The following is a 24867-nucleotide window of genomic DNA, read 5'->3' as shown; positions in this document are numbered from 1 at the left end:
TCAGTATTGGGTCCCTGTTCTTGGCCTGCACTTCCAGTATCGTCACAGCAGGCAGCATTACTCCAGCCATCTCTCTATCTCCAACCACAGTGCTCCCAGCTCCCGGCCACATCTCTGTAGCCTTCTCGATCTTTTTTATTTTCCCCTTTCTACTGTTATTGTTGTTGTCGCCTAGTGTACAGAATGCACCCAATTTAGCATTTATTCCAACAAATGAACGTTTATTTAAAAGGATTTATAAAATCATAACACTTACTTTAAAAAGACAGAGGCATCTTTGATGTTTGGAATACATATTATTGTGACTCAAAGTCAAAAGTTAAAAAAAAGAAACGAAAATTGATAAATATCTCCCTTTTCTCCCAGCCAGGGATAAAGACCTGGAGCTATATCTTTTTAGTCAGTCAGCCCTGATTTTATTCCATAGGTCTAAGAGTAACATGACTAGGAGGCTTAGCTTTGATAAAGACGTCAGCTGTGGGGCTTGAAGTGCTTAGTGCCCTTGGTTGGGGGAGAAAGGTCACCTACACAACCCACAGGAAAAGAATGACCAATAACTTCCTTAACCGAGGCTACCTTAGAGAAGACAGACTCAAAGGGAGGGAAGAATGGAAAACAAAGTCATACCCACTTACATGTATAAAATGATTGGCATTCATATAATACCATATTCACTTTTATCCTCCCAGGGATACAGTGATGGTAATTGAGCAGGTATTACAGTGATGTTTTTTAAACAAAATACAAAGCTAAAGTCAGCTCCTGGATTCTCAATCCAAGACAATTCCTATACCATAGCCATCAGACCTCCTATTTTCAGCAGTGAACAGGGTGAGGCTTGTAGCATGGGTCTGACTCCCTAATTTCACTGCAGTGAATGCCTACTGATTTGCAAAGAACAAAAAAAAGTATAGAGGGAAAGACCTACAGATCTTGGGATCTCCAGATGCCTAGTCTGGTATGTAAAAACTTGAGTATACTTGGAAGACTTGGATGGAACCATGGCAAAACACAGAGCCTCACACATTACTATAAGAAAGAACACCTGTCTAAGTTACTCCTGAGCTCTAATGGTGAGCTAAATACTGGGGAGATACACAGATTCAGCCCATTGGGAAGTCCGGCAAAAATAAAGTAGTTGTCCTTTCAGAACCTAAGGCAAAAAGAGAGGGAAGGACATCATTGAGGCCTTTTCTTAAAGTAAGACATGGACCTCCTCCAGTCCATACACCCTGCAGCCCAATAGGCTCCAGTCCTTGGGAGCAAGAGAAAGAGTCCATCAGGGCCTTTACCCCTCAGTCACCTCCAAACCAGCACAGTAGTTGAGATGTGAGAGGGAGAGAAGGGGTCATGAGACCCAGTCATTAGCACCCAAACCACAGCTGTTCTTGAACCTGATATCCCAAGAGCAGAAAGAAAGAAGAGCAAAGAGAGAGAGAGAGGTGTTCTTCTTCCAGAAAATTAAATAGAAGACTCAAGAGGAGAAGGAAGGGTATTTTTAGAAAATCAGGACATCTATCACTCTGGCCAAGGGGAGGGTTATGATCAACAGAGGTCCTAGCCCTTCACCTTCTCTTCATTCATCTTGCTTCCGTTTTGGCTTTTTGGGGTTCCGTGACCGACTCTTGGCTTTGCAAAGAGGACATATAGGTGCATTTCGATGAATCTGTTGATGACATGACAAGCAGGCCTGAAGGGGGTAGACAGAATAAATAAAGTTAGTGTAGTCAGATTATTCTAAGCAATGGTTCAGACTGCAGCTACTCAGGGGCCCAGAAAATAATTACAATTTTCCATTTGGAAGGAACAGTTATCAGTAAGATTCAGGTAGGTACCAGTGTTCTTGGAGACCACAGAACATAGGAGCGAAAGATATAACATAGAGAGAGGTGTCTAAAACCTGCATGTAAAACTTGGAAATAAAATAAGAACTATATATCTATGCAGCAATATATCAGAACATTATCTCTAACCAGCTCTCCCATGTACTATCGATTTGTCTTGGACAAGATGAATTAGCAAGCATTTTTCTATAGTGACCAAGGTAGTGAATATTTAGACTTTAAAGGGTATTTTTAATTAAAATTGGGTTGTGTGTGTGTGTGTGTGTGTGTGAGTGAGAGAGAGAGAGAGAGAGAGAGAGAGAGAGAGAGAGACGAAATGAAGAGATGTGTGTGCATGTACCACAGAACATGTGTGGAGGTCTGAGGACAACTTTGCAGTTCTCTCCTAGAACAGCTTTTGGGAATTGGTTCTTTCCTTCTACCATGGGATGCTGGGATCAAACTCAGATCATAACATTCACATGGTAAGTGTTTCTACATCCTGAGTCATGGGGTGGCCCACAAATATATTAGACTTTTCACATTAAGTGGTTTGTTGCAATTATTCAACTCTGTTAAGATCTAACACACAAGCTGGACGTAGTGGCGCACGCCTTTAATCCCAGCACTCAGGAGGCTGAGGCAGGTGGATCTCTGTGTTCCAAGTCAGCTTGGTCTATAGAGTGAATTGCAGGACAGACAGAGCTATGCAGAGAAACCCTGTCTCAAACCAAACCAAAAAAAAATACAACACACAAATGACCTGGCATGTGTGTGCACCAGTAAATTGCCAATGAAAGCATATAACCAGGCAGACTCTACCTGTAGGCTATGGTCTACTGGGAAGCCACTCTAGTAAAACGTCTGCTTGACTAGTTACTATTGACCCAATTCTGTGATGCTTCACTGGAAACTCATAAACAGTTTTGGCCTAGTAGAAATGCAAATTAATTCTAGTGGGAAGGAAAGGTAATCCTAAAGGTATTACATTTATGTCTCTAGAAGACATAAAACTTCCAAATTTATTTCAGTGTTCTTTCCAACCATGTAAACATCTGTTCGCCAAATGCACTAAGAACCTGCCTTGTGATCCTACTGAATCCCTCACTAATGAGATATGTTCACTATGTATTTGTATAAGGATTTCCTTTCTAACCTTTAGAAATTTCTATTTTACTAGGGCCTGCCAGGCTTCTTGTATTCTAATCTCTCTGGGGATTTGCAGCAACATGGATTTAACATAGCATCCCATCCTCTGTGTACCAATCAAACATTGTTTAAGTAAGATCTAAAATAAATCAGACCACAACCTCAAGCGGCATCTCGTCAGCCTCCCATTGCAGGACACTTTGCTTCCTCTGTGGTCCAGTCTAGCTTACCCACCTTCATAGGCGGAGGCTGCTGTCTGAAGGTGGCTGTCTGCCGTGTGTCCTGCTTCCTAGCCACTTGGAGCTGTTGGGCAGCAGCAGCTGCAGCAGCGAGGGATTCAGGTATGGGAGGTTCTTGAGGCTCTGTCTGCCATTCCGCTTTCTGCTTCTCAAAGTAACTTTGGGGATGAAAAGACACTGGCTGGATCACTCTGAAAGCAAGAAGAACCTTGCCCCTCTATGCTAAGGAACCAAAAATTGTACTAGGATCTTCTCTAGAATGGCACTACCCTCCCTATAGCACATGGGTCCTTCCCCCTAGTACTAGGCACATGATCAGTAGGAAAGTAGACACTTTTCTTCTTAACTCTGATAGATGCAGATGATCAAGAAATCTTAGGGCTAGCAAGATATTTAGACCCGTTGTCTATTTGATGGTCACTTGCAATGTTCAGACCAAGCATTCCCAAGCCTAGATTTATATCCTTCTAGGAATAGGAAGCTCACTGCTTCTACAGGAATCCAGTTGTAACTTCAGGATATACTCCCTCCTATTGGGCTGAACTCTGTCTTTAAAATGAGCCTAGTTTTTAACTCTGGGTCTTGAGATTAAAGAACAGGCCATATCCTGGAAAAAAATGGAAGCACATCCTTTTTGTATACTCCTCTAGACCTTAACTTGGAAAGTGACATTTTAAAATTCATAGGTAAGTTATTTTAAATGTTATATTAAATTTATTTATTTGTGCATGTGTATGTACAGGCACATGATGCTATCATGTCATAGGACACAAGTCATAGGACAGCCTGCAGGCGTTCATCCTTTCCTTTCACCGCATGGGTCCCAGGAATTGAACTCAGGTCCCCAGGGCTGGTGGAAAGTCATTTTACTCCCTGAGCTATCATGCCAGAGCATAGGTAAAATTCTTACATTGTCAAAAATTGCACAAAGCATTTCTAAAGAGTCACCCATTAAACTTCATCTCCTCATTGCTCTTTATGTCAGCAGAGACTTGAAGAAGATCATGCAAAGAATTAGTCACCGGCAGGCCTAAGAATAGGACTAGACTATGTACTCGGCCTTTCGGGCCATGTAAATATCCATGTCCATCTGTGTCGCCTCCCCCCTCTCCCCTCCCTTCTGTTACATTGTGTTATTTTGGGGTCAGAGGGCAGGCAGCTTACTCCAAGGAGAGTTTCTCTTCCTCTTCACACAAGTCAGGAAGCCTCTGCAATCCCAATGTCATGCGCAGGGCATCCACATGCTCCTTCAGCGGCTTATACTCATCATGAAGCCTCCGGGTGGACTCTAGCAACTTGTTTAAGTCATTTTCAGACTGTTTAATGGTGTTTTCCATCTGGAAAATAGAGCAGGGTAGAAACAGAACAGATCCCAAAGTTCTCAAAGACGTTTTAGAACTGAACACATAATAGCACAGACTCCAGAGGGAGAACAATCTATGTTCAAGTTTACTATGTCTTTTCTGCATGGCGGATCACGCCTCGGTTTCTTCATCACTATGATAGTGAAAGTTTAATAGTGCACACCCCATGCAGTCTTAGTAAAGGTCCGATGATTGAATTCATGTGGACGGAGTAACAGCTCATAAACTCGTGGTCAAATTACTCAAATTACTAACACCTCCACGCTGCAGTTGCCTTTAAAGATCATCTAGCTCACCTCACCTGGATTGCAGTCTACTGTAGAGGTCAGTGAGCTGAAAGAAGCTTCAGCTTTCACGGAGATCCTTATGAACAAAACCAACACAGAAACGGAAGACTTAACATCTTCCAGGCCAGTTACATTTTTCCTAGGTCAACTGTTTTCAAACTGGTCACCACACTTCCACCCACCACCCCATCCACACGCCCCGCCGGCAGCTGCAGCGGCAGCATTAGCATTTAGGAACTAAGAATTGTATATTCTCAATCCCTTACCTAACATATGCAACTAGAAACTCTGGAGTAAAATTCAACAACTTGGGCTCTAATGGGCCCTCCAGCTGACCCTCATGCTCTAGTCTGAGATCTACCGGCCTGGATTCTCAACCCCTCTATCGAAAAAAAAAAATGTGATTCTTTCTATTGATTCTACATCATCAGTTCCCTCCAGGAGACCCAGAATCTTGTGCTCTCTAACACATAAGACCCCAAGGGTCTTACACAGCCTCATTAATGTATTTTTAAGGATTCTAGGCCTGACAACATTCTGAAAACTAGTAATCCCACAGAAATGAGTTTGCCAAGAAGAGAAATTTAGCTCCATCAAAAACGAATTTTAAAAAAGATGTCATAGGCTCTAAGGATTGGAAAGGATCTCACAGGTGAACCCTTTCCACTTCCTGATAAAGGAATACCCAGTAAAGAAGCCTAGACTATTAGCGAGTAACTCCAAACAAGGGAATTTGTCAGCTTGGCAATTTAGTCACAGTATTCCAAGAGTTTCCAAATGGCTGTCTAATGAGAGAGCCCCACTTTGGTAAGCAGACAGAGAGGATGGATTTGGTCTTATTGGGAGCTTTTGAGCATTTTATGCTACCCTCAAGGGGCAGGCATCTAGTCCACTTTTCCTTGGCTACTTCCTGAGCTGCAGAATTCCAGAATGTGAACATGTCAGAACGGACTGAGCCCTCGAAGGTCAGTTGGCCTTTCATAATACAGGGAGAAAATACGATGCTCAGAAATAAAGGACTTGTCCATTGTTGTTAGTCAGTGACATAATCAGAGCTGGCCTCAGAACTTCTGGAATTTTCTACTCCATAGCCCTCTCCTCTGAGCTAAGTAGCCACAGTGACATCTAAATGAAAGGTAACAACATCCTCTATTTGCTCATCCTTAACGAGCCCAGAGACAGGCAGGCAGCCAGCCACGTACCACATTGATATCAGCATGGATCAGTCGGAGTTCCTCCACGTGCGCCATCTTCTCCTGCAGCAGGAGATCCATCTCCTGTTTGTATTCCTTCAGGTGCCTCTCTTCTGACTCCAGTGCCTCAAACTCAGCCTTCAAACGGGCCTTGATCTTTTCCATCTGCAGAGTCTTGTTCCTGAAATTTCTCAAGAGCAGCAAACAGGCCAGTAGGAGGATGGAGGAAGACAGAAATGGACAGCAGAGTTAGGCCTTTCCTTCTAAGCTATCTTTCTAGCCCTCGCTTTCACAGACAAGAGAAGATCAGAGCCATCTCAGAAAGAGTTAGTGTTATAGGGAAGCCACTTGTTGGTTCCTGGCTGCTCAGCCCTGAAATAATCACACAAAAACTGTATTATTTAAATCTCTGCTTGGCCCCTTAGCTCTAGCTTCTTTTTTTTTCACTGATACATGAAAAATTCTTTATTTAGCAGATGCTTGCCAATGTTTGGACTTAATCAAAGAATGCTTGTTTTGTGGTTACTGAATAAGAAAAATAACAATGTGAAAATCACAGTAAGAATTTATAGTATCAAATCTTTGTGTTATAGTTATCTAAATTACTGGTGGTGTTGAACTCTTTTTCCTCTTTGATACTTGAAAATTAAAACACATTGCTATTGTTGACATAGGGCACACTCTCCAAGATGGAAACCGGAAATTCCTCTCTAGTATCTCAGATCCTACCACTTGACTACTGGGCTCAGGGGATGTTGGTTATCCTTTACATGGGATGTAAATATGCTACCCTCCTGCTCATGATATCTTGGGCAGTTTCTCTAATCAACCTGTGCCCCATCTTTCTCATTTATAAATTGAGGACATGAAAGAACACACTTGTGGCTAATCTGGAGCTCAAAGGAGTTATCGCATAAAGGTACTCTAAACGAATGCCAATTTAAACCAACTAGGAGAACTCAGTTCTCATTAAAATTTACCATCTGGGAATAATCTCCAAGACCTTTCATCAGGGAAGTAACCAATGGTTATTGGGGCAGGTGAATAATTAGAAACTTTAGCTCTAGCTTCTTATTGGCTAACTCTTACATCTTAATTTAACCCATCTCTATTAATCTGTGCACCACAATGAGGTTGTGGCCTACCAGCAAAGGTTCTGTGCATGTCTCCAGCTGCGGCTCCATTGCTTCTCCTCCGACTCTGCCTTCCATCCCCTAGCGTTCAGTTTAGTTTTCCCCGCCTAGCTCTGTTCTACCCTATCAGGCAAAGCCAGTTTCTTTATTAAGCAATGGCATTCACAGCATGAAGAGGGGAATCCCACAGCAAGCTAGGAGATTCTTTTTAAACAGAAAAACTCCGTGAGTTGCAAGTGAGATAAATTTTATTGCCTCGGGATGTTTGCAAAGGGCAGTGCAGGTTCCAGCTGCGGGGCTGAGTTAAAGGAGAACACTAATGGCCTTTAGTGGATATGGGCCAGAGATGCCTCTCATTGCAAATAAGAGTCTCCCACCACAAAGCACTCCTAGCAAAGGTAGCCAGAGCTAGCAACAGTGACCTGAGAAATTCTAAAGAGGCAATGTCCAATGAACTTTCTGCACGAACCAAAATGCTCTGTGTGTGTGCTTTCCAAAGCAATAGCACACATATCCTGTTGGGCACATGAAATGTGGCTACTATGACTAAAGGACTGATTTATAAATTATATTTGATTTTAATGAATTTAACTTTAAACATGTGGCTGATGGTGCTCATACCATATAGCGTGGCTGGCTCATATAAAAATTGCCCCTTGCACTGCTTATGTCAGGAACATTGGCACAGTGGTGCAAAAGTAACTGCAATACTTGCATGTTACACACTACACTACATTACCTTTGAGTCAAGTTGTCAGGCGTATGAAGAACTCTTGATGTAGCTATTGACCTTTCTTATAGAGGAACAATATTTGGTTTTATTGAAAAAATATTCATTTAGACCCCTTCCTGCCTAGACCTCTATTCTCAACCTCTTCTATATTATATACAGAACATCTGGACTCTGCCTGCTTCTATCCCAATTGTAGAGGTGGGAAACTGATAATTAGAGTAGTATCATATGTTGATTCATGTAGCCAGCGGAGTGAGCATTAGGTCAAGAACCCATTTGTATGGGCAGAGACACATCATGAAAGAACATGTACTTTAAACTCATACCTGGGTATATGTGCTGGTTCTGCACTTTACTAGATATTTGCCTTTGAATAATAATAACATTTAAGTTTACATTTAACTATATTTAATAAGTATGCACTAAGAAGCAAATGCACACACATACACAAATATTTATTGAACACTTGTCCTCCTCAGTCAAGAGCGACAAGGGAAAGCAGTTCAGGAAGTGAGGATGGCATGAACAAAGGCCCCAGAGCAGAAAGACACAACCCATGAAAGGAATAACTGAAGACAGATTAGCAGGGCTGGATCCGAAAGAGGGGGGGGGCTAGATGAATCCAGGGGTTTTGGTAAAGTTCAACACACAGCTGAGATGCTGGCATGAGTCAAATCTTTCACCCTCTGCTGAAAAGGGATTTTTCAATTTTTAAATATCAAGAAAGTGACATTATGTGATTCCTTCGTCCTCTCAGCTTTGACTTCCTCAGTACTAACAGGGAAATAATACCACCTACCTCCTATGCCATGTGGTAGGAATTAAGTGAGTTAATGCATGTAAAGTTCCCAAGCTCCGTAGCCCATGATGAGCAATCAACAAATGATAGTGTACTCCCCAACTCTGCCCTATAGTTCAGCCATGATTATCTCCTTCACCCCAGCGCTCCAGACATTGGAACAAAGAACTTACCAGTACTACATGTGTGCTGTAAGGCATAATGCTGGTTACTAAGATTGGAAGAGCTTCATTAGCATATGCCATTTTGTAAGTAGAATATGAATAATGGCCTATTAAGTAGCAAAGAAAAGCCTTCAATTAACTAAGGAGAACAACAAGATCATCATCCTCCAGATCCTCTCTTCACTTTGAGACTCATGACATGGTGAAATTCTCACTGCCAGGGACCTACCAGTCAGTCCACATAGGGCAGAGATACAGGTAACCTGCCTGTGCACCCAAGCACAGTCCTTTCCTGGTCAAATTGTGGATGCTTTTCTGGGGTTGTGACCTTCTCTTGACCCTTCTTTCTCCTTGGACCTACAAGACACTGAAACCCTCACTGCAAGGAACTCTCTATCTAGCCCATACAGAGAGAAGACATGGGTAACCTATCTTTACTCGCTGGTACAGAGCCTCCAAACTCAGGTAGCCCTGCGGCTGCTTGCCAAGGATCAGGACCTCCTGACCCTCTTCCTCCTTTTAGGACCCACCATCCCCTAGACATTCCCTGCCAGGGACCTTCTAGCCTGTCTGTGTGCTATAGAAACACAGGTAACATACCTATACTTGCTGGCTTAACCCCTTTCAATTCCAGTTGCCCCTATGGATATTTGGTCCTGAACCATACTTCAGGGCCAGACAGACCCATACATCCTGTGTTATGGCCCAGCCTTGTGAGTATGCCTGACCCTCCCATGCCTGAACTCTTCTCAATTTCCAGGCTCAACCTAGAGCCCTCAACCAGGGTCTGGGCACAGGTTGGTGTGACCCACCTGCACATTATTTTTAACTGCCAGCTTGTACTGAGTAGCAAATCCTGTGTACCAGCCAAGCTTTCTGTGTCCACATCAAACATACAACCAAAACAAGAAGCCCATGTGCCCGGGTCTCACTGCAAAATAATATGAAAGTTCAAAGACAGTATACACTGTCCATCCCCCCTCATCCCCCCCCCAATCCACCTGTCCTACAGAAATTTTATGTAAGAACAATTACTCAGATTAATTCCAGGATACAGAACTTTAAAAAAAAACACCATAAATATTATCAAAGAATTCAGAGTTTAAGGAAAACAGAAACCAACAGTTCAGTGTAAAAATTTAGAGAGAATTAACTCAAAGAAATTGAGGCTTAAGTGTTACCCAAGAAAAGACAAACACAAGGCTGAATAAAATAACCAAGATAATGCCGGATTAGAAAACGCAGCTCAATAAGGAGATAAAAAGATTGAAGAGCACTCAACATAAAATGGAGATGGGATTTAAAACGTGAGCAGCACAACTAGGACACTCAAGGGAAAGTCTTACAAATAGAATAGGAGCCAGAACAGTCATGAGCAATTCAGGGAGATTGTCACTCTACATCTCAAGATGTCAGCATCGGAGCCAAGATAAGAATAACATGGGTGTGTCGCAAAACGGATATGCATACTATTGGAACAAAATAAAGATCTGAACACAAGTGCACATGGCTACAGCCATTTGGCATTCAAGAAAAGATGCTAAAATGATACAATGGGCAAAATAAAAGCATGCTGCCTCTGTCTCTGTAGGTTCATCTGTGCATCAGGCCCACTGTGTCACAATGGCCTCCATCCCCTCTGGATTTGAAACTCTTCCTGCCTCCTATTCTACAGGGTTCCATGAGCTCTAAGAGGAGGGGTTTGGTTGGAGGCACCCTGTTCAGGGCTGAGAGTTCCAAGGGCTCTCATTCTTTGCATAATATATGGCTGCGGGTCCCAGGATTTGTTCCCATTCACTGCAGAAGGAAATCTCTCTGATGGTGGGTGGTGAAAGCACTGAGGTATGAGTATAGCAGGATGTCATTAGGACAGTAGTATTTGATTTTAGCGTAGGTCCCTGGGCTATCTCATATTTGGTTCTTAGTCATCCAAGTGCCATTTGATGTCACGGAGTGGGCCGGAAGACACCTAAGATATTGGTCAGTTAGTTACTCCCACAAGCTATGTGTCACCATTGCACAAGAACATCTTGCAGGCAGGACAACATTGTAGATTGGCAAGTTTGTAGCTGGCTTGGTGTTAATGCTTCTCCTTTATTAGCATGCAGAGTACCTTCCTGTACCGAGAACATTAGCCCACAGGGGTGAAGGCCCTATGTAGGAACTTCTCCATATTCAATGAGTTGTGTAAGGGTTGTCTTCAGAAATAGGGCTTTGCTATCATCTTGTGAATACCATTCTATATAGCCTTGACAACAGCCTGGGTTGTTTCGGGGTTCCTATTGGGGCCTCTTTGACCAACAACTCAATTAGATGTAACTGATTCCTGGTACTGGAAGCTTCATTTGGTGGCAAGAGATGTCCTTTTGGGGCTCTGTCTCCCCTGTTAATTGGCAATTTCATTTCGATTGACCAGGACAACTCTTATAAACAAATGCATTTAAATGGAGGCTTGCTTACAGCTTCAGAGGGTTTGTCCATTATCATCATGGCAAGAAGAGAGGCATAGCACTGGAGCAGTAGCTGAGACCTTTAAATCCTGATCCACAGGTGAGGGTGAGGGGGGGGAAGTGGGCCTGCTGTGAGCTTTTGAAATCTCAAAGCCCACCCACAGTGACACACCTACTCCAAAAAGACTCACCTCCTAATCTTCCACTAAACTGTCTACCAACTAGAGATTAGACATGCAAATATAAGAGCCTATAGGGGTGACTCTCATTCAAACCACCGTATCAGGAAAGTAAAAAGGAAATATCCTGTGTGTGTATGGGGGGGGGGTCAGTACAGAGTACGAAAGCAGGGTACAAATGATCTGAAGGGGAAATAGAAAAATAGGCAGGGAGTTTTAATTAGGGAGGGAGGGAAAAAAGGAGGAGAATATATATATATATATATATATATATATGAAATTTTCCCATCTGGGCTGACAATGCTATCCTTCAAACCTAACACCAAAAATGAGAAACCCTCTTTTGGAGTTGTTGGTAAAGGTTTTCCAAGAGACTTCTAAACCATGATAGGCTATTTCTGTTGCTCTTGGTTGCTCCCCAGAGGTGGAAGGTAGGTATCTATTGCTAAAGACATTATGTGCATTGGGCACAGGACCCAGCAGATCCAAGATACTGCATATGACCTGAAAGCCTTCTCCCTGAAGACAAGCTTTCCTGGTACCAGCAGATGTCACTCAAAGTTCCAAAAGAGGGAACATCCACGGTCTTAGCCAGCTATGATGCTTATGAACCACACTGACGAGTATGACACAATAGCCCTAAGGGTGCAATGGTGGTATGCATACCATACCTTGGTGGTAGCCAACAGTCCTCTAACTGACTTAAGACCCACTCAACAAGAGAGAAACCATGCCTCTGGTTTCCCATGGTATTGGAAATCTAGCTAACTACTCATGCTAGTGAAGCCATGGTTATTGGAGGGGAGTCCACAAGCACCAATTTAGACCAGCACAATCGCTAACAGAACTCCAAATGTTTACCCTTGTGTACGTAGGTAAGCGCAGTTCTCACCAGCCATCAAAGAAATTGCTCGTTGCAACAGGCAAAGACAATTTTCAGAAAGCTACAGCTGATCAAAAGTCAAGATCTGGAGCCTAATCCTATCTACAACACAACTCCTGCACTTTAAGGCTCATGGATCATTGCGGATGGTTGAGGGGGTGGGGGTTCGTAAGAGCCAAAGGAACAGGAAGTTTGCTATCAAATTGTGCCTCCTAGAAATGTCAGAGAAGCTACAACCATGAAGTCTCACCAACATGGCTGCTGAAAGATGACCTGAAAAGGATGACACCAATAGACATGGCAGCATGGATGGAGGAAAGCTCACAAGGCTCCGACCCTAAACGAAAATCCACAGGCAGTAAAGCAATGCTGAGAGAGGGAGAAACAGTTCTCTCCAGGGAAGAACTCCCCAATCAGTTATCCAATACCAAACGAATAGCCCTGAAATCTCATACAAACAAGTAACATTATACAGACTGAGAAAGTTGTATTTACATGTTTAGACATATATAAATGTGTTAAGCATTGAATGAGGAAAGGGTACATAAGGGGTTGGGGGAAGAAAAGGGAAAGGGAAAATGATGTAATTATAATCTAAAAAACTGTAAAAAGGATATTACATTTTAATCAAGGGAAGAACTAATCAAGAAGGTAGTACAACCCTAAACATATATGCACCAAAGTATTGTGCACCCAATCTCATAAAAGGAGAACTACTGTACTTGAAGAAAAAGATGAACTCCAACCCAGGAAGACTAGATAACTTCAGTACTCCATTTCCTTCAACAGACAGGGCACAGCACAAAATTTAAATAGAGACATATCAGAAATAAATGGCATTATACTTCAAATAGGACTAACATATCGACAGAATATGCCATGCAAATACCAGATAAAATACATTTTACTCAGCAGCCCATGGAAGTGTCTCTAAAATAGACTAACTACTGGGAAACAAACAGATCTTAACAAAAATAAAGAAAAGTTGAATAACTCTGTAGATTCTATCTGACTATAATAAAATAAAGCCTGAAATCAATATCAAACAAATTGGTAGTAATTACACAACCTCATGCAAATTAAAAACTACATTACTGAATCATCAATGGGCTAAAGAAGAAATCAATAAAGAATTTTTAAAACTTCCTGGAATTAAATGAAAAATGAAATGACATATCCTGGTTGTGTTAGAAGGAAACATCTATTTCCTAGCTAGTTCCAGGAAGGCTCCAAAGCTACAGAGAAACCCTATCTTGAAGAAAAAAAAAAAGAAACATATTACCTAAGTTAGTGATAGACTGCTTGCCTAACATATACGAGCCCCAGCTTCTACTCCTGTTACCACAAAATGTGTTATTGTATAGCAGCTTTGATTAATTGTAATAGATATTGTATTTGTAGAGCCTACTATATCCTAGCAACTGCACTAGGAACTTTAAACGCTATGAAAGGTTATGCTCTCAACACCCTTATGCACGGGTATAGTTGAGCTTCATTTTGAAGGCCAAGATTGTGAGAGTGAGAGATAAGTAAAATGAATTGCCTGGGATCATATATTCAGGAAGTAGAAAACCCAGGACTGTGAACCCAGTCATTGTCCCATCTATAGATTCATGGAACATGGTGTGTTCTGGACCTAGCTGACTCATCAATTTTCAGAGTGAAAAAAGGAATATCTGGGAACATTTTGATTCTTGAAAATTTTATATGAAAAGAAAGACTCAGTACAGCCTGTACAGAGGTACTGAATGACTACGTGAGATGCCTTTGGGCTAATGGGCCCTACAGTTGAGGAAACCATCCAAGTCCTTAAAGGAATCTCCTGTAGAGATCCTCCCCAAAGACTAAACAAGAGCTGGTAAGGCCAGAGCATGCCAGGAAAACTGTAGGTGCTCCCTTAAAGAATTTCCAGAATCCCAAGAAATATAACTTTACATAAAACTTTTCAAATTGGATTCCTGAGCTTTCTAAGCGATATCTTCTCCAGACACAGCTCTAGAAAGAAGAAATCTTTTCCAAGAAAGAAGAGAAAAATCAGCTGGAGGATTTCTCCAGAGTGCTTCCTTTACGGCTCTTATGAAAGAAGAAATAGCATTGGTTAGGGATGCGGGTTATCCAGTACTTGCAGGGACTTGGTGGGCTTCCCCGTGACAAACTTCATAACAAGTGAAAAACAGTACTCACTCGAAAAGTAGGGTAGGACAACTATGATGGAGGAAGGTCATTGGCTAATAAAGGAACTGCCTTGGCCCATTTTATTGGTTAGGACATAGGTAGGTGGAGTAAACAGAACAGAATGCCAGGAGGAAGAGGAAGTGAGCTCAGACTCCACAGCTCTCCTCTCCTGAGCAGACGCCTCAGAGAGACACCATGCTCCCAGCTCCCAGGCAGACGCAAGCAATGAAGCTCCGACCCAGGATGGACATAGGCTAGAATCTTCCCAGTAAGCGCACCTAGGGGCGCTACACAGATGATTAGAAATGGGCTAAATTAATATGTCAGAATTAGCCTAGAAGAGGCTAGATAGGAATGGGCCAAAGCAGTGTTTAAATGAATACAGTTTATGTGTTGTTATTTCGGGGCAAAAGCTAGCCGAGCAGGCGGCTGGGGTGTTGGGGACGCAGCCCCGCCGCCCTTATTACTACACAGCTACATCCCACAGGGCCTCGGGATGGGATAACCAAGTGGAAAAAACTAGCCAGTGGAAGTTATTGACTCAGATTCCATTTTGATGGTATCATGTGCAAGGTCTTACTAGTGTATGGCACCTCAAGAACTGGACCCAAAACACCAGCATTGCTTGGGAACTGTTGGAAATATACATTCTGAGTCTTGGCTCATGTGCAGATGTGTCTAAGCAGCCTTTAACTAAGCTGGCCTCTGGGTGGAATATTATGCAAGTTTGAACACGGTTTGCTAAAGATTTGGATGTGAGGTATCACAGAGGCAAGAGAAATAAAGGACCTCAAGATTGGTGGGGGCATTTTCTGTGATAGGGGAAACAGAGGAAAGAGGATGCTTGTAGTATGGCTGGGCCGAAAATTCTGTTGGCGCCTGTATGAGAAGCAAAAGTATTGGCTAAGTGTTCACTTGGATATTTGCATCTGAAACTCAGGAAAGACCAAGTGCCAAATGGTAGATCCCTCAGACCCGGTCCAATTCAATCTAAGTGATCAGCCTCCACTTAATATGCCAGCTCTGTGGATGGATCAAAGCACATGATCTATAAATGACACTGAGTGAATTTGAAAATAAAAAGGTCAGTTTTTCTTGCTTCCTCTAGCCAGGTAAGATCATTCTTTAAATACCAATGGTTCTGTATTTAAAGTTAATCAGATTATCTGGAAAAAAATAGCTACAAAGAAAAAAGCAAAGTATCATGCTTTAAAGACCGTTGCAGCTCAATACCAAGGTCCAACTCCTCTCTGTTCTTTTTCCTGTGATCACCACTGTTTGGCTTGACTTTAAGTCTCAATGATCCAAGCTGTCCTGGACTTAAATCTTGTCCAAACCTTGGGGCTAAAACAATTATTAAATTCAGTACTGAGATTGTCAGAGCACTAGATGAAGGGAAAAAGGAAGGGAGGGAGGGAGGGAGGGAGGGAAGAAAAAGCAAGCAAGTAGAGAGAGAACAGATGTGTTGGCTACTTTTTATGTCAACTTAAAACAAGTTAGGATCATCTGTGAAGAAGGAATCTTAATTGAGAAAACGTCCCCAAAAGATTGGCCTGTAGGCAAGTCTGTAGGGAATGTTCTTGATTGATGATTGATGTGGGAGGTCCAGCTCACTGTGCACATGGGCACCTCTGGGCTGGTAGTCTCGGGTGCTGTAAGAAAGAAAGCTGAGCAAGCCGTGGGAAGCAAGGCAGTAAGCAACATTTCTCCAAGGCCACTGCATCAGTCCTTGCCTCCAAGCTCCTTCCTTGAGCTCTGCCTCACATGGGTGTGAGCAAAATCAACCCTTTCTTTCCCAAGTTGCATTTGGTCCTGGTGTTTCATCACAGTAATAGAAACCCCAACTAAGACAGAGCACATATCAATTAAAAGCTGCACAGTTCTCTTTGTACAGCTCAGGCAGACTACTGATTCCTTTGATCTGGAGCATTAGAGAAAGTTTGGGATAAAAGGTGGCATTCCATTTGGGCCTTCCTTGAAAGAACAAATAGAATTCACAGGCACAGGATGAGAAAAGAACAATCTAGCATGAAGGATCTGTGCAAGCAAAATATTCGAGGATGGAAACATAGGAAAGAGAAATGAACTTCTATAATGTTAAAGTAAAAGAAAGAGGTAGTCACAGTTGAGGTGGGAATGGTGAACCTGGAATGTGGTGTGTACTGCAGTTATAAATACCATAGTAACAATGCATATCCCACAGATAAACAGCATGAAATAATTGATCCTTAGCAAAAAATGAATTTCACATCATGACAGAATATACACACATACACACAGAATATGCACACATACACACAAAACCTAGAAAACAAACAACAAAACAATGCTTTCCCAAAGGTGCACCCACCACTTCTTAAGAAATATATATTGGTAATCTATTTTTTAAATACAAATGAAAAATACTATATCACCTGATTAAAGTTATGTGCAAGCCAAGCCACCAGTGGGCAATGGCCTGTGATTTCAAAATATGGCTATCCAAAAAGGTAAATCAGCGGGGTATTTGAAGGGAAAACATCATACCTATTTTAGGGAGGTCATTCTCATAACAGTATGCATGGAATTAAAGACAGAGAAGAAGCTAGAGACAAGGAAATAATTCTGTAGGTGAAAATAAACACAATATCACAAATATGCAGGGCACTGATGATGAAGGCCTAAAACAGGCAGTAAGTGTGGAGGTAGAGAATAAGACAGGAATTTGCGTGAAATGATGATGGGAGGAATAGAAAGTTAACGCTGAATTTTAGGTTTCAAGCTAAGGCAAATGTAACAGGAATGACAACATTAAGATGAGTTTTCAGGGGAGCAGCTCAACAGCAGTAGGGAGCTATGAAGTCAATAAAGAGTTGGCCAAGAGTAGCTGAATTTGTAGAACACCCAGCTGGGCAAGCCCAGTAGACTGTGGTGTGCACAGAGGGCTGAAGATTGGAAAGGGATGCTATGTGGCCCCTAAAAATCTGGAGATAATATAAATGGCCATGGATCTATGTAGAGTCTACGCAGTGAGAAAATGAGGTGGAGTGCTCAGCACAGAATTTCCCTGAATAATGTACCTGCATGGTGCCCCTTAACAGCGGCACTGTCTAAACTGAGCTTTTATTTCTACAAAGAAAGCTCTGTGTGTGTGTGTGTGTGTGTGTGTGTGTGTGTGTGTGTGTGTGTGTGCCCTCCCAAGTGCATGATATGTATGCATTGGCAGCAAGAGCATGTTACAGATATACTGGCATGTATATGAGATTGTGAAAGGCTCTCATTCATGCCATGGCAACAACACTCACTTTCTCGGTTTCATTAATGCTCTCTTGCTTTTTCCTATTTTCTATTACACTTGTTTTTGTTTCACTCTTGTCTTTCCTTTTTCTCCTTGACTGCTACTTATAACACCAAATAATGGACACAGAAAATAGACCAAGGTGTAATTTCGAAGCTGACTGTTGAAACACAGCATTGAATTGCAACAGAATTTCTGAGGGGTACAATCAGGAAATACACTGTGATGAGAGAACCCATTCCTAACACCTTTTCCCATTGCCAATGATGCCTTGGGAGTGTGTAATAATCAATATAAATACACATGCTTCTAGACCTCTACAATATGTGTATGTTAGCTTGGTGTTATGAGGTGAAAATGCCACCATCGTTGCTACTACAGTCCAAGAACATTCATGTTTTAACAAAATAGATTGTTCTTTTAATAAAACTATTAAGAGAATGGTAAGCATAATTTGAAGTTCAAGAACTGTGCATAGTAGAACATTAACTGGATTCCCAGCATTTATAAGGACACTGGATAATGACATTGCATGCATGCATCATGTGAATAGAGGACATGCTCTATGTGGGATTCAGGGAGTGATTAAACTCAGGTTGCCAGGCTTGCATGATATGTGCCCGTCCCACTGAGACAGCCCACTTTTTATTGTTGGCAGCTTAACGGGTTGTTTTACCCATAATCTACCTGCATTGCTATTTTTTTTTTTTTTTGCTTTTTCGAGACAGGGTTTCTCTGTTAGCTTTGGTGCCTGTCCTGGCACTAGCTTTTGTAGACCAGGCTGGCCTCGAACTCCCAGAGATCCGCCTGCCTCTGCTCCCGAGTGCTCGGATTAAAGGTGTGCGCCACCACCGCCCGGCCTGCATCGCTATTTTTAAGTGAGTTTGTTACAGAGAGTATATAACTGAATTGTTTTTTTCAGAAATCCATTGTACAAATCTCTTTACTTGTCTTTGAATTATTGATTTTTTTTTTATAAATGTGAGGGCTGAAACAACGGTTCAACAGTTAAAACACTGGATGCTCGTCCAGAAGACGAGGGTGCCATCCTCAGCACCCACACTGCAGCTACTACTCATCTTTAACTCCAGGCCCAGGGGATCCGAGACTCGCTCCTCTAAATCTATAAATCCGATAAATCGATCCGAGTGTACTCCAGGGACACTGCATGTGGTGCACAGACACAGATGTAGGCAAAACAGCCATATACACAAAATAAGAAAATATTTTTAAGTATGTGTATGTGTGTCTTCTGTGGATTTAGCATGCTGCATGCAAGCATATGACCTTGGAGGCCAGAAGAAAGCCCTGGAACTGTAGTTAAAGACAGCTGTGAGTCCCAGAGTCACCCAGGTCTTCTGCAGGAGTAGTGAGCACTCTTAACCACTAAAACATCTCTTCAGCCGCACGTTATCTAAAATAGAATCATTTATACATACATATATAAACGTATCTGCCTTTTAAACTTTATATAGCATGTCTATTTTCTGTCTGGGAGTTTGTTTGCTTGCCTCTCTTGGATGAACTACACGTTTTAAAATTTCAGTTTTGCTTACTTGTAATACTTTTAAGCCATCTCAGCATAAAAATTCTTGTGTTTGCTTTCAGAAACACATGAGATGTAAAGAATTTAGCAGTATCTTCTAACATCACACTACCAGCTTTAGTGAAATATATTATCTATTTTCTCTGTAAATTAACCTATTCATAAAATATCATAAATATTCCTGTACATACACTGAGATTATAATTATGTTAGAAAATTTCCTTCAAGAGCTCTTATAGGGAAGAAGAAGAGAACCAGGGAATAGGGGACAAGAGAGTGCAATAGGGCTCAATATAATCAAAGTACACTTCATACATATGTGAAATGTCATTGTAAATTTTTAGACATTAATATATAAAATAAAATAAATTTCCTTCAATCACCAAACATAATTAAGAAAACTGAAAATAAAAAGTAAAGTCAAGCCAGGCGGTGGTGGTGCACGCCTTTAATCCCAGCACTCAGGAGGCAGAGACAGGCGGATATCTGTGAGTTCGAGGCCAGCCTGGTCTACAAGAGCTAGTTCCAGGATAGGAACCAAAAGCTACAGAGAAACCCTGTCTCGAAAATCAAAAAAAAAAAAAAAAAAGTAAAGTCAACTCATGTTTTTGCTTACTAAGTTTGTGTGTTTTGTCCACTATGTTAAGTATTCTCATCCTCCTTCACAGCCCATCTGAGAACAGCTCCCGCAGTCGAGAGCATCAAGTTATCAAGCTTAAAATCACCCGCACACAGAGCATTCTACACTAGCAGGTCTTTGCCGTCATCACTTGAAAATGTTGTACCTCTTTCTACTAGGACCTTGATTTTTCTGTTGAGAAATTTGTCATTCTAATTTCCCCCCTCAGAGGGATAATTAGGGGGTTAGTTCTTATCACCTGCCTTGCTTTCAAGATTCTCTTTTCTTTTCCTTCTTTTTCTGAAGGCTGATTGTAATATGCCTTGGAGTAGATTTCTTTTTGTTGAATCTATTAGTATTTGATTAGATTTTTTTTTTTAACCTGGAGGTGGTTTGACACTATTAGGCCTTATTTCTCAAACTATTTCTTCATTCTGTCTTGTGTCTCTACTGGAAGAATTTTTGAAGTTTAGTAATGATCTCGTAGTTTCTCTTGCTTTAGGTTTAAGCTGACTCTTTTTGTTCTGCCTGCCCCGTCTTACTGTTGAACCTATCTGTTGAACTTGTAGCTTGTTTTAACGGTCCCCCTGAGCATCTTCCTCATGGCTTTTTTTGTTCTTGCTGTCGGACATTGTCTATTTGCTTTGCTTTTGTATTTTCTTTTAACTTAAGGGAGCGTTTATTTGGGCTCATGGTTTCAGAAGCTAAGTCCATAATGGCAGGAGAGAGATGGCAGCAGGTGGCAAGAGCAGCGCCACGAACTGGAAACCAGGTGTTCAAATACTTAGGCCTGCTGGTGACATTCTCATTCAAACCAACGCTTTGTACTTCCTGGCTCTTAGAGATTCACGACAATAACATAATGCGGACTGGCATGTACTCCAACTCCAAAAGTCTTTGGAGTCTTTAACATTTTCAACACTGTTTAAAAGTCTGGAGTTTCTCTGCATTGCGACTGTTGTAGGTTTAAAGGCTCTCAGTGTGCTGTATTGCTTAATGACGCATTTTCATGATGGACATTTTAAAACTATTGTTAGATAATTCTAAATCTGTGGTTTATCAATATTGGCATCTGTGTATTTTCTCATTCAAGTAGATTTATTGGTGTGGTGAGAATTTTTTCAACAAAAGTTGAATACTCTGGATCTGACTTTAATCTTTTGTCTTAGTAAGCCTCCTGATACTCTCAACAGAAATCCAGTTTTTACACTGGGTCTTTCTTGACAATCAAGAGGTCTGCCCATGTTACTAGAGGGGAACTTCAACCTCTCTTTACATCTCTCCTGCTATTCTCTAACGTGGTTAGGGAATAGAAGTCGTGGCTCCTGACTTGGAGTCCACAGAAAGGGACCTGTTTTCACTAGGGATTAATTACCTTGATCCCAAATAGTCCATTTCTGCAGATAAGATAAGCTCATTTTTACATATGTCTGTATGTATGTATATGTATCTATATAGACACAATAGACACACATACACATATTGGGTTTTTTTGAGACAGGTTTTCTCTGTGTAGCTCTGGCTATCCTGGAACTCACTCTGTACACCAAGTTAACCTCAAACTCGGAAATCCGCTTTCCCCTCTGCCTCCCAAGTACTGGGATTAAAAGTGTGCACCCCCACTGCGCAGCTAAGACAAATTTCTTTTAAAGTCCACAAAGAGATTAAGACTGAAGTTAGAGGCTTCCTACTCAAAGGCCTAAGATTTTCACTAGCTTCACCCTTAGCATCCTCCTGCACCTAGGAGTCTCATTTCCTACCTCCTGACGCTTTTGTAGGAAAAGACAGAAGCAACCCTTCAGTGGGAAACAGTCAGAAGAACAGAGCCTTTGTAGGCAGCCTCCATTCCTGTCCAACTGTGGCATTGTTAAGCTTCGTGACTATGAGAACTCACTCAGATTCTCCAAGCCTTTATTTTTCCACTTATGCCAAAGGTCACAGCGATGACACTTGCAGAAATGTTGGGGGGGGACACTGGCATAGCAGGGGCTCAATAAATGATAGTTTTCCTTGCTTTGCAAAAGGAAAGATATAATCCCTCCAATAGGAAGATGAAACCAAGTTTCTTCACTCCCATTACTATGTGGAGATCCCACACACAAATCACAGAGGTGAAATCTTTTTTTTTTTTTTTTTTTGATTTTTCGAGACAGGGTTTCTCCGTAGCTTTTGGTTCCTGTCCTGGAACTAGCTCTTGTAGACCAGGCTGGCCTCGAACTCACAGAGATCCACCTGTCTCTGCCTCCCGAGTGCTGGGATTAAAGGCGTGCGCCACCACCACCCGGCACAGAGGTGAAATCTCTTCTCAAATTTGTCAAGGTTAAATCTCATGACCCAATTTCTTATAAAGATATCCTCTATGTGTCTTTTTCTTTTTCCGTTCTCCATATATCTGAAAAACTCTCCACATGCAGGTACTTAGGCAGCGCAGGGGTGGCCCACACTGTCAGCCCTTCAGGTACTACCATTTGGGGGGCAGGAATCTCACTGAAATATCGAAACTTGCTTGCAGAGTAGCCCGCTGGAGGTGTGACAGTTCCCAGTTTGGCAGACCTCCCGCTCTTATTCACACACCCATAGTATGCAACCTCCTTCCAACGTCAGGATAGGAAAAAAGTGATGAAAGAGTTCCAGGAAAACAAGAGCAGCGCCCCCCACCCCCAGGCTCATCTGCATCCCCAGCTACAGCCACAGCAAAGTTGCAAACGGAATGGCCAGGTCAGCTAAACTTGGCTCTCGAAAGTCTTTTCCCAAGCTCTGGATCATAAAGCTGAACGGAAAATAAAAAACTTTTATAAAACAAGAAGCGAAAAGCGACTTGTACTAAACAAGTATTTTTTTTTTTTAATGTGTCTGTGAATGCTAGCTCTCGTCTCCATGCCAAAAAGAATACAGCTGTCTGGTGACAAGCTCCTGGTGTCCCTCTATTCTAGCTCAGCCACATCTGGAAAGGCATCACCATCTCCCCTCTTTCTCTACACACACACACACACACACACACACACACACACACACACACACACACACACACTCTTCCACCAACTACCTCCTCTAGGCTCGACTTCAAATTACCCTTTCCCCCTCATTCTTCACCTCATCTGTAAGTCTGTGATGAATGGGCCTCTTTCCCGCCCCTCTTTGCAAGTAGCCCAACAATAGATAGTTTCCACAGAAAAACAGTTCTCTTTGCTTCCAAGGATGCCCGGGAAGGGAGGCGGGATCGAGGAGGGTGGATGCTGCATTAAGCAGAGAAAGGGCTTACCTGATCTCTTTAATGCTTTCCAATTTGCACATGATTTCTTGTTCATCTGCCATGCTTTTCACTCTCAATTTCACGTCCAGAGAACTGTAAAAATGCACCAGCCAAGGGATACAATAGATACAATACAGCCACCTCCTACTGGTTTGTGGCTTTGAGCCTGTGTGGTAGGGGCTTAGGAAGGCCTGGGAGCTGTAGTCCGCAGTTCCAGGGCTGACTAGGCAGCCCGGGTGCCATTAGAACTACAACTCCCAGAAGGCCAAGCGAAGCATTCCTGTTCCCTTTCCTGTAGCGGCACTTTAAATCAATATGTCACAGATAATTATGTCAAGATTATGAGGCGTGCAAGGGAATGAAGATGTTTGTCCTGCCAGTATGCGGCAAAATAGGGGAAATCTCGAAAGCAACTGGGAAGATGAGAAAACATACCTTTTATCACGGGCCTCGGGCCTCATGCCTACACACCCCAATAGGTTAAGGAATCTTTTATTACGAAATACCTTGTACTGGAGAGAAACTGTGAGTGATTTAGATTTCAAAATGCCAAGTGTTCTAGCTGCTTAGGTATTGACATTGAGATGTAAATAGAGTGGTGCTCAAAATAGGGGGGCGGGGGAAAGGAGAATAAGAGAAAGGGGACTCTTCAAAAAACAGGAAACTGGGCTTGTGGGGAGGACGCCTTTCCTTCTGGTTCCACATCCACTGAACTGCTACTGTTTACCAGTCAATGAAAGGTGTGCTGAGGGGGGCACTAAAGCATCGAAAATCAAGCTCTTGCCTTTGAGAAAAAGAGATCGAAACAGAATGTATTAAACAGTGTACAATGAGATGTCACAATGCAGAGATGCATAGGTAAAACCTGAACAGATAAGGTGGAAATAAGTTTTTAAAAAGAAGTGTGTTCTAGAGAAGAGTGAGATTTCCAGGAAGCAATAGCCTACATAGAAAATGCAAAGGGCAAGTGGTCCCGGGAGCCTTGAGTATAGCGGTCTTGGAGAAATCCAGTAGAAAGAGAAGTGGAAGACATGTCTAGAAAAGGTAGGTAGAAAAATTGTAGACACCTTTTTTCTAATATATATTTTTAATTTTTTCTTTGGCTATTTTATATGTGTTATACAATGTATTTGGGTAAATCCACTTCCCCAGTTGCTGACCTCACACCCATCCTGGAACCATCTCCCTCCTAAATTCATGTATTCTATTTAAAACCATCAGTTCGTGCTGGCAGCATGTGCATGGGTAAAGGGCCATCCGCGCAGAATGGGCAACCAACTGGGGCAGCATCTCTGAAGAAAACTGGAGCTCCTTCCCCAGCAGGTAGACTTTGAAATACTTTGGAGTGTCAGACCAGAGTATGGAATTAATTCTATAGGAAAACATTTATTCAGTACCCATTTATTATGTGCTTACTGTATGCCAAATAGTGTAGAATTATATTTAGAATCTATATCCCCTTTTGGTGCTGGAAATTTAACCCAGAGCCTTATGCATTCTTAGTATGCAGTCAACGACTAAGCCACACCCATAACTCCAAAATAGAATAATTTAAAAGCACTGGAGTGATTAAACTGGAGGTAGCAGTGAAAGTAAAGTGT

At 42.0% G+C, this 24867-nt stretch overlaps 1 protein-coding gene across 3 annotated transcripts; it reads right to left on the bottom strand.

Annotated features, from left to right (window-relative positions):
* Positions 1–206: 206 nt before the first annotated feature.
* On the bottom strand, positions 207–23478 carry Zc4h2 (zinc finger C4H2-type containing). 3 transcript variants are annotated; one of them, XM_075958145.1, is made up of 5 exons: positions 23276–23475; positions 6065–6236; positions 4376–4548; positions 3207–3369; positions 207–1690 (listed from the first exon to the last, which is right to left on the bottom strand). In XM_075958145.1, the coding sequence occupies exons 1-5, from the start codon at positions 23326–23328 to the stop codon at positions 1577–1579; spliced, it is 675 nt and encodes a 224-aa protein (XP_075814260.1). In that variant the 5' UTR covers positions 23329–23475; the 3' UTR covers positions 207–1576. The 3 variants fall into 3 exon arrangements, with proteins under 3 accessions (XP_075814260.1, XP_075814262.1, XP_075814261.1); XM_075958146.1 differs by having other exon boundaries at positions 1439–1690; positions 6065–6245; positions 23276–23478; XM_075958147.1 differs by lacking the exon at positions 3207–3369 and having other exon boundaries at positions 1423–1690; positions 23276–23446.
* Positions 23479–24867: the final 1389 nt, after the last annotated feature.

Source organism: Microtus pennsylvanicus, chromosome X (assembly GCF_037038515.1).
Source record: "Microtus pennsylvanicus isolate mMicPen1 chromosome X, mMicPen1.hap1, whole genome shotgun sequence".
In the NCBI taxonomy this organism is placed as follows: domain Eukaryota; kingdom Metazoa; phylum Chordata; class Mammalia; order Rodentia; family Cricetidae; genus Microtus; species Microtus pennsylvanicus.
The sequence above is the reverse complement of the archived record's forward strand: the minus strand, read 5'-3'. Positions and strand labels throughout refer to the sequence as shown.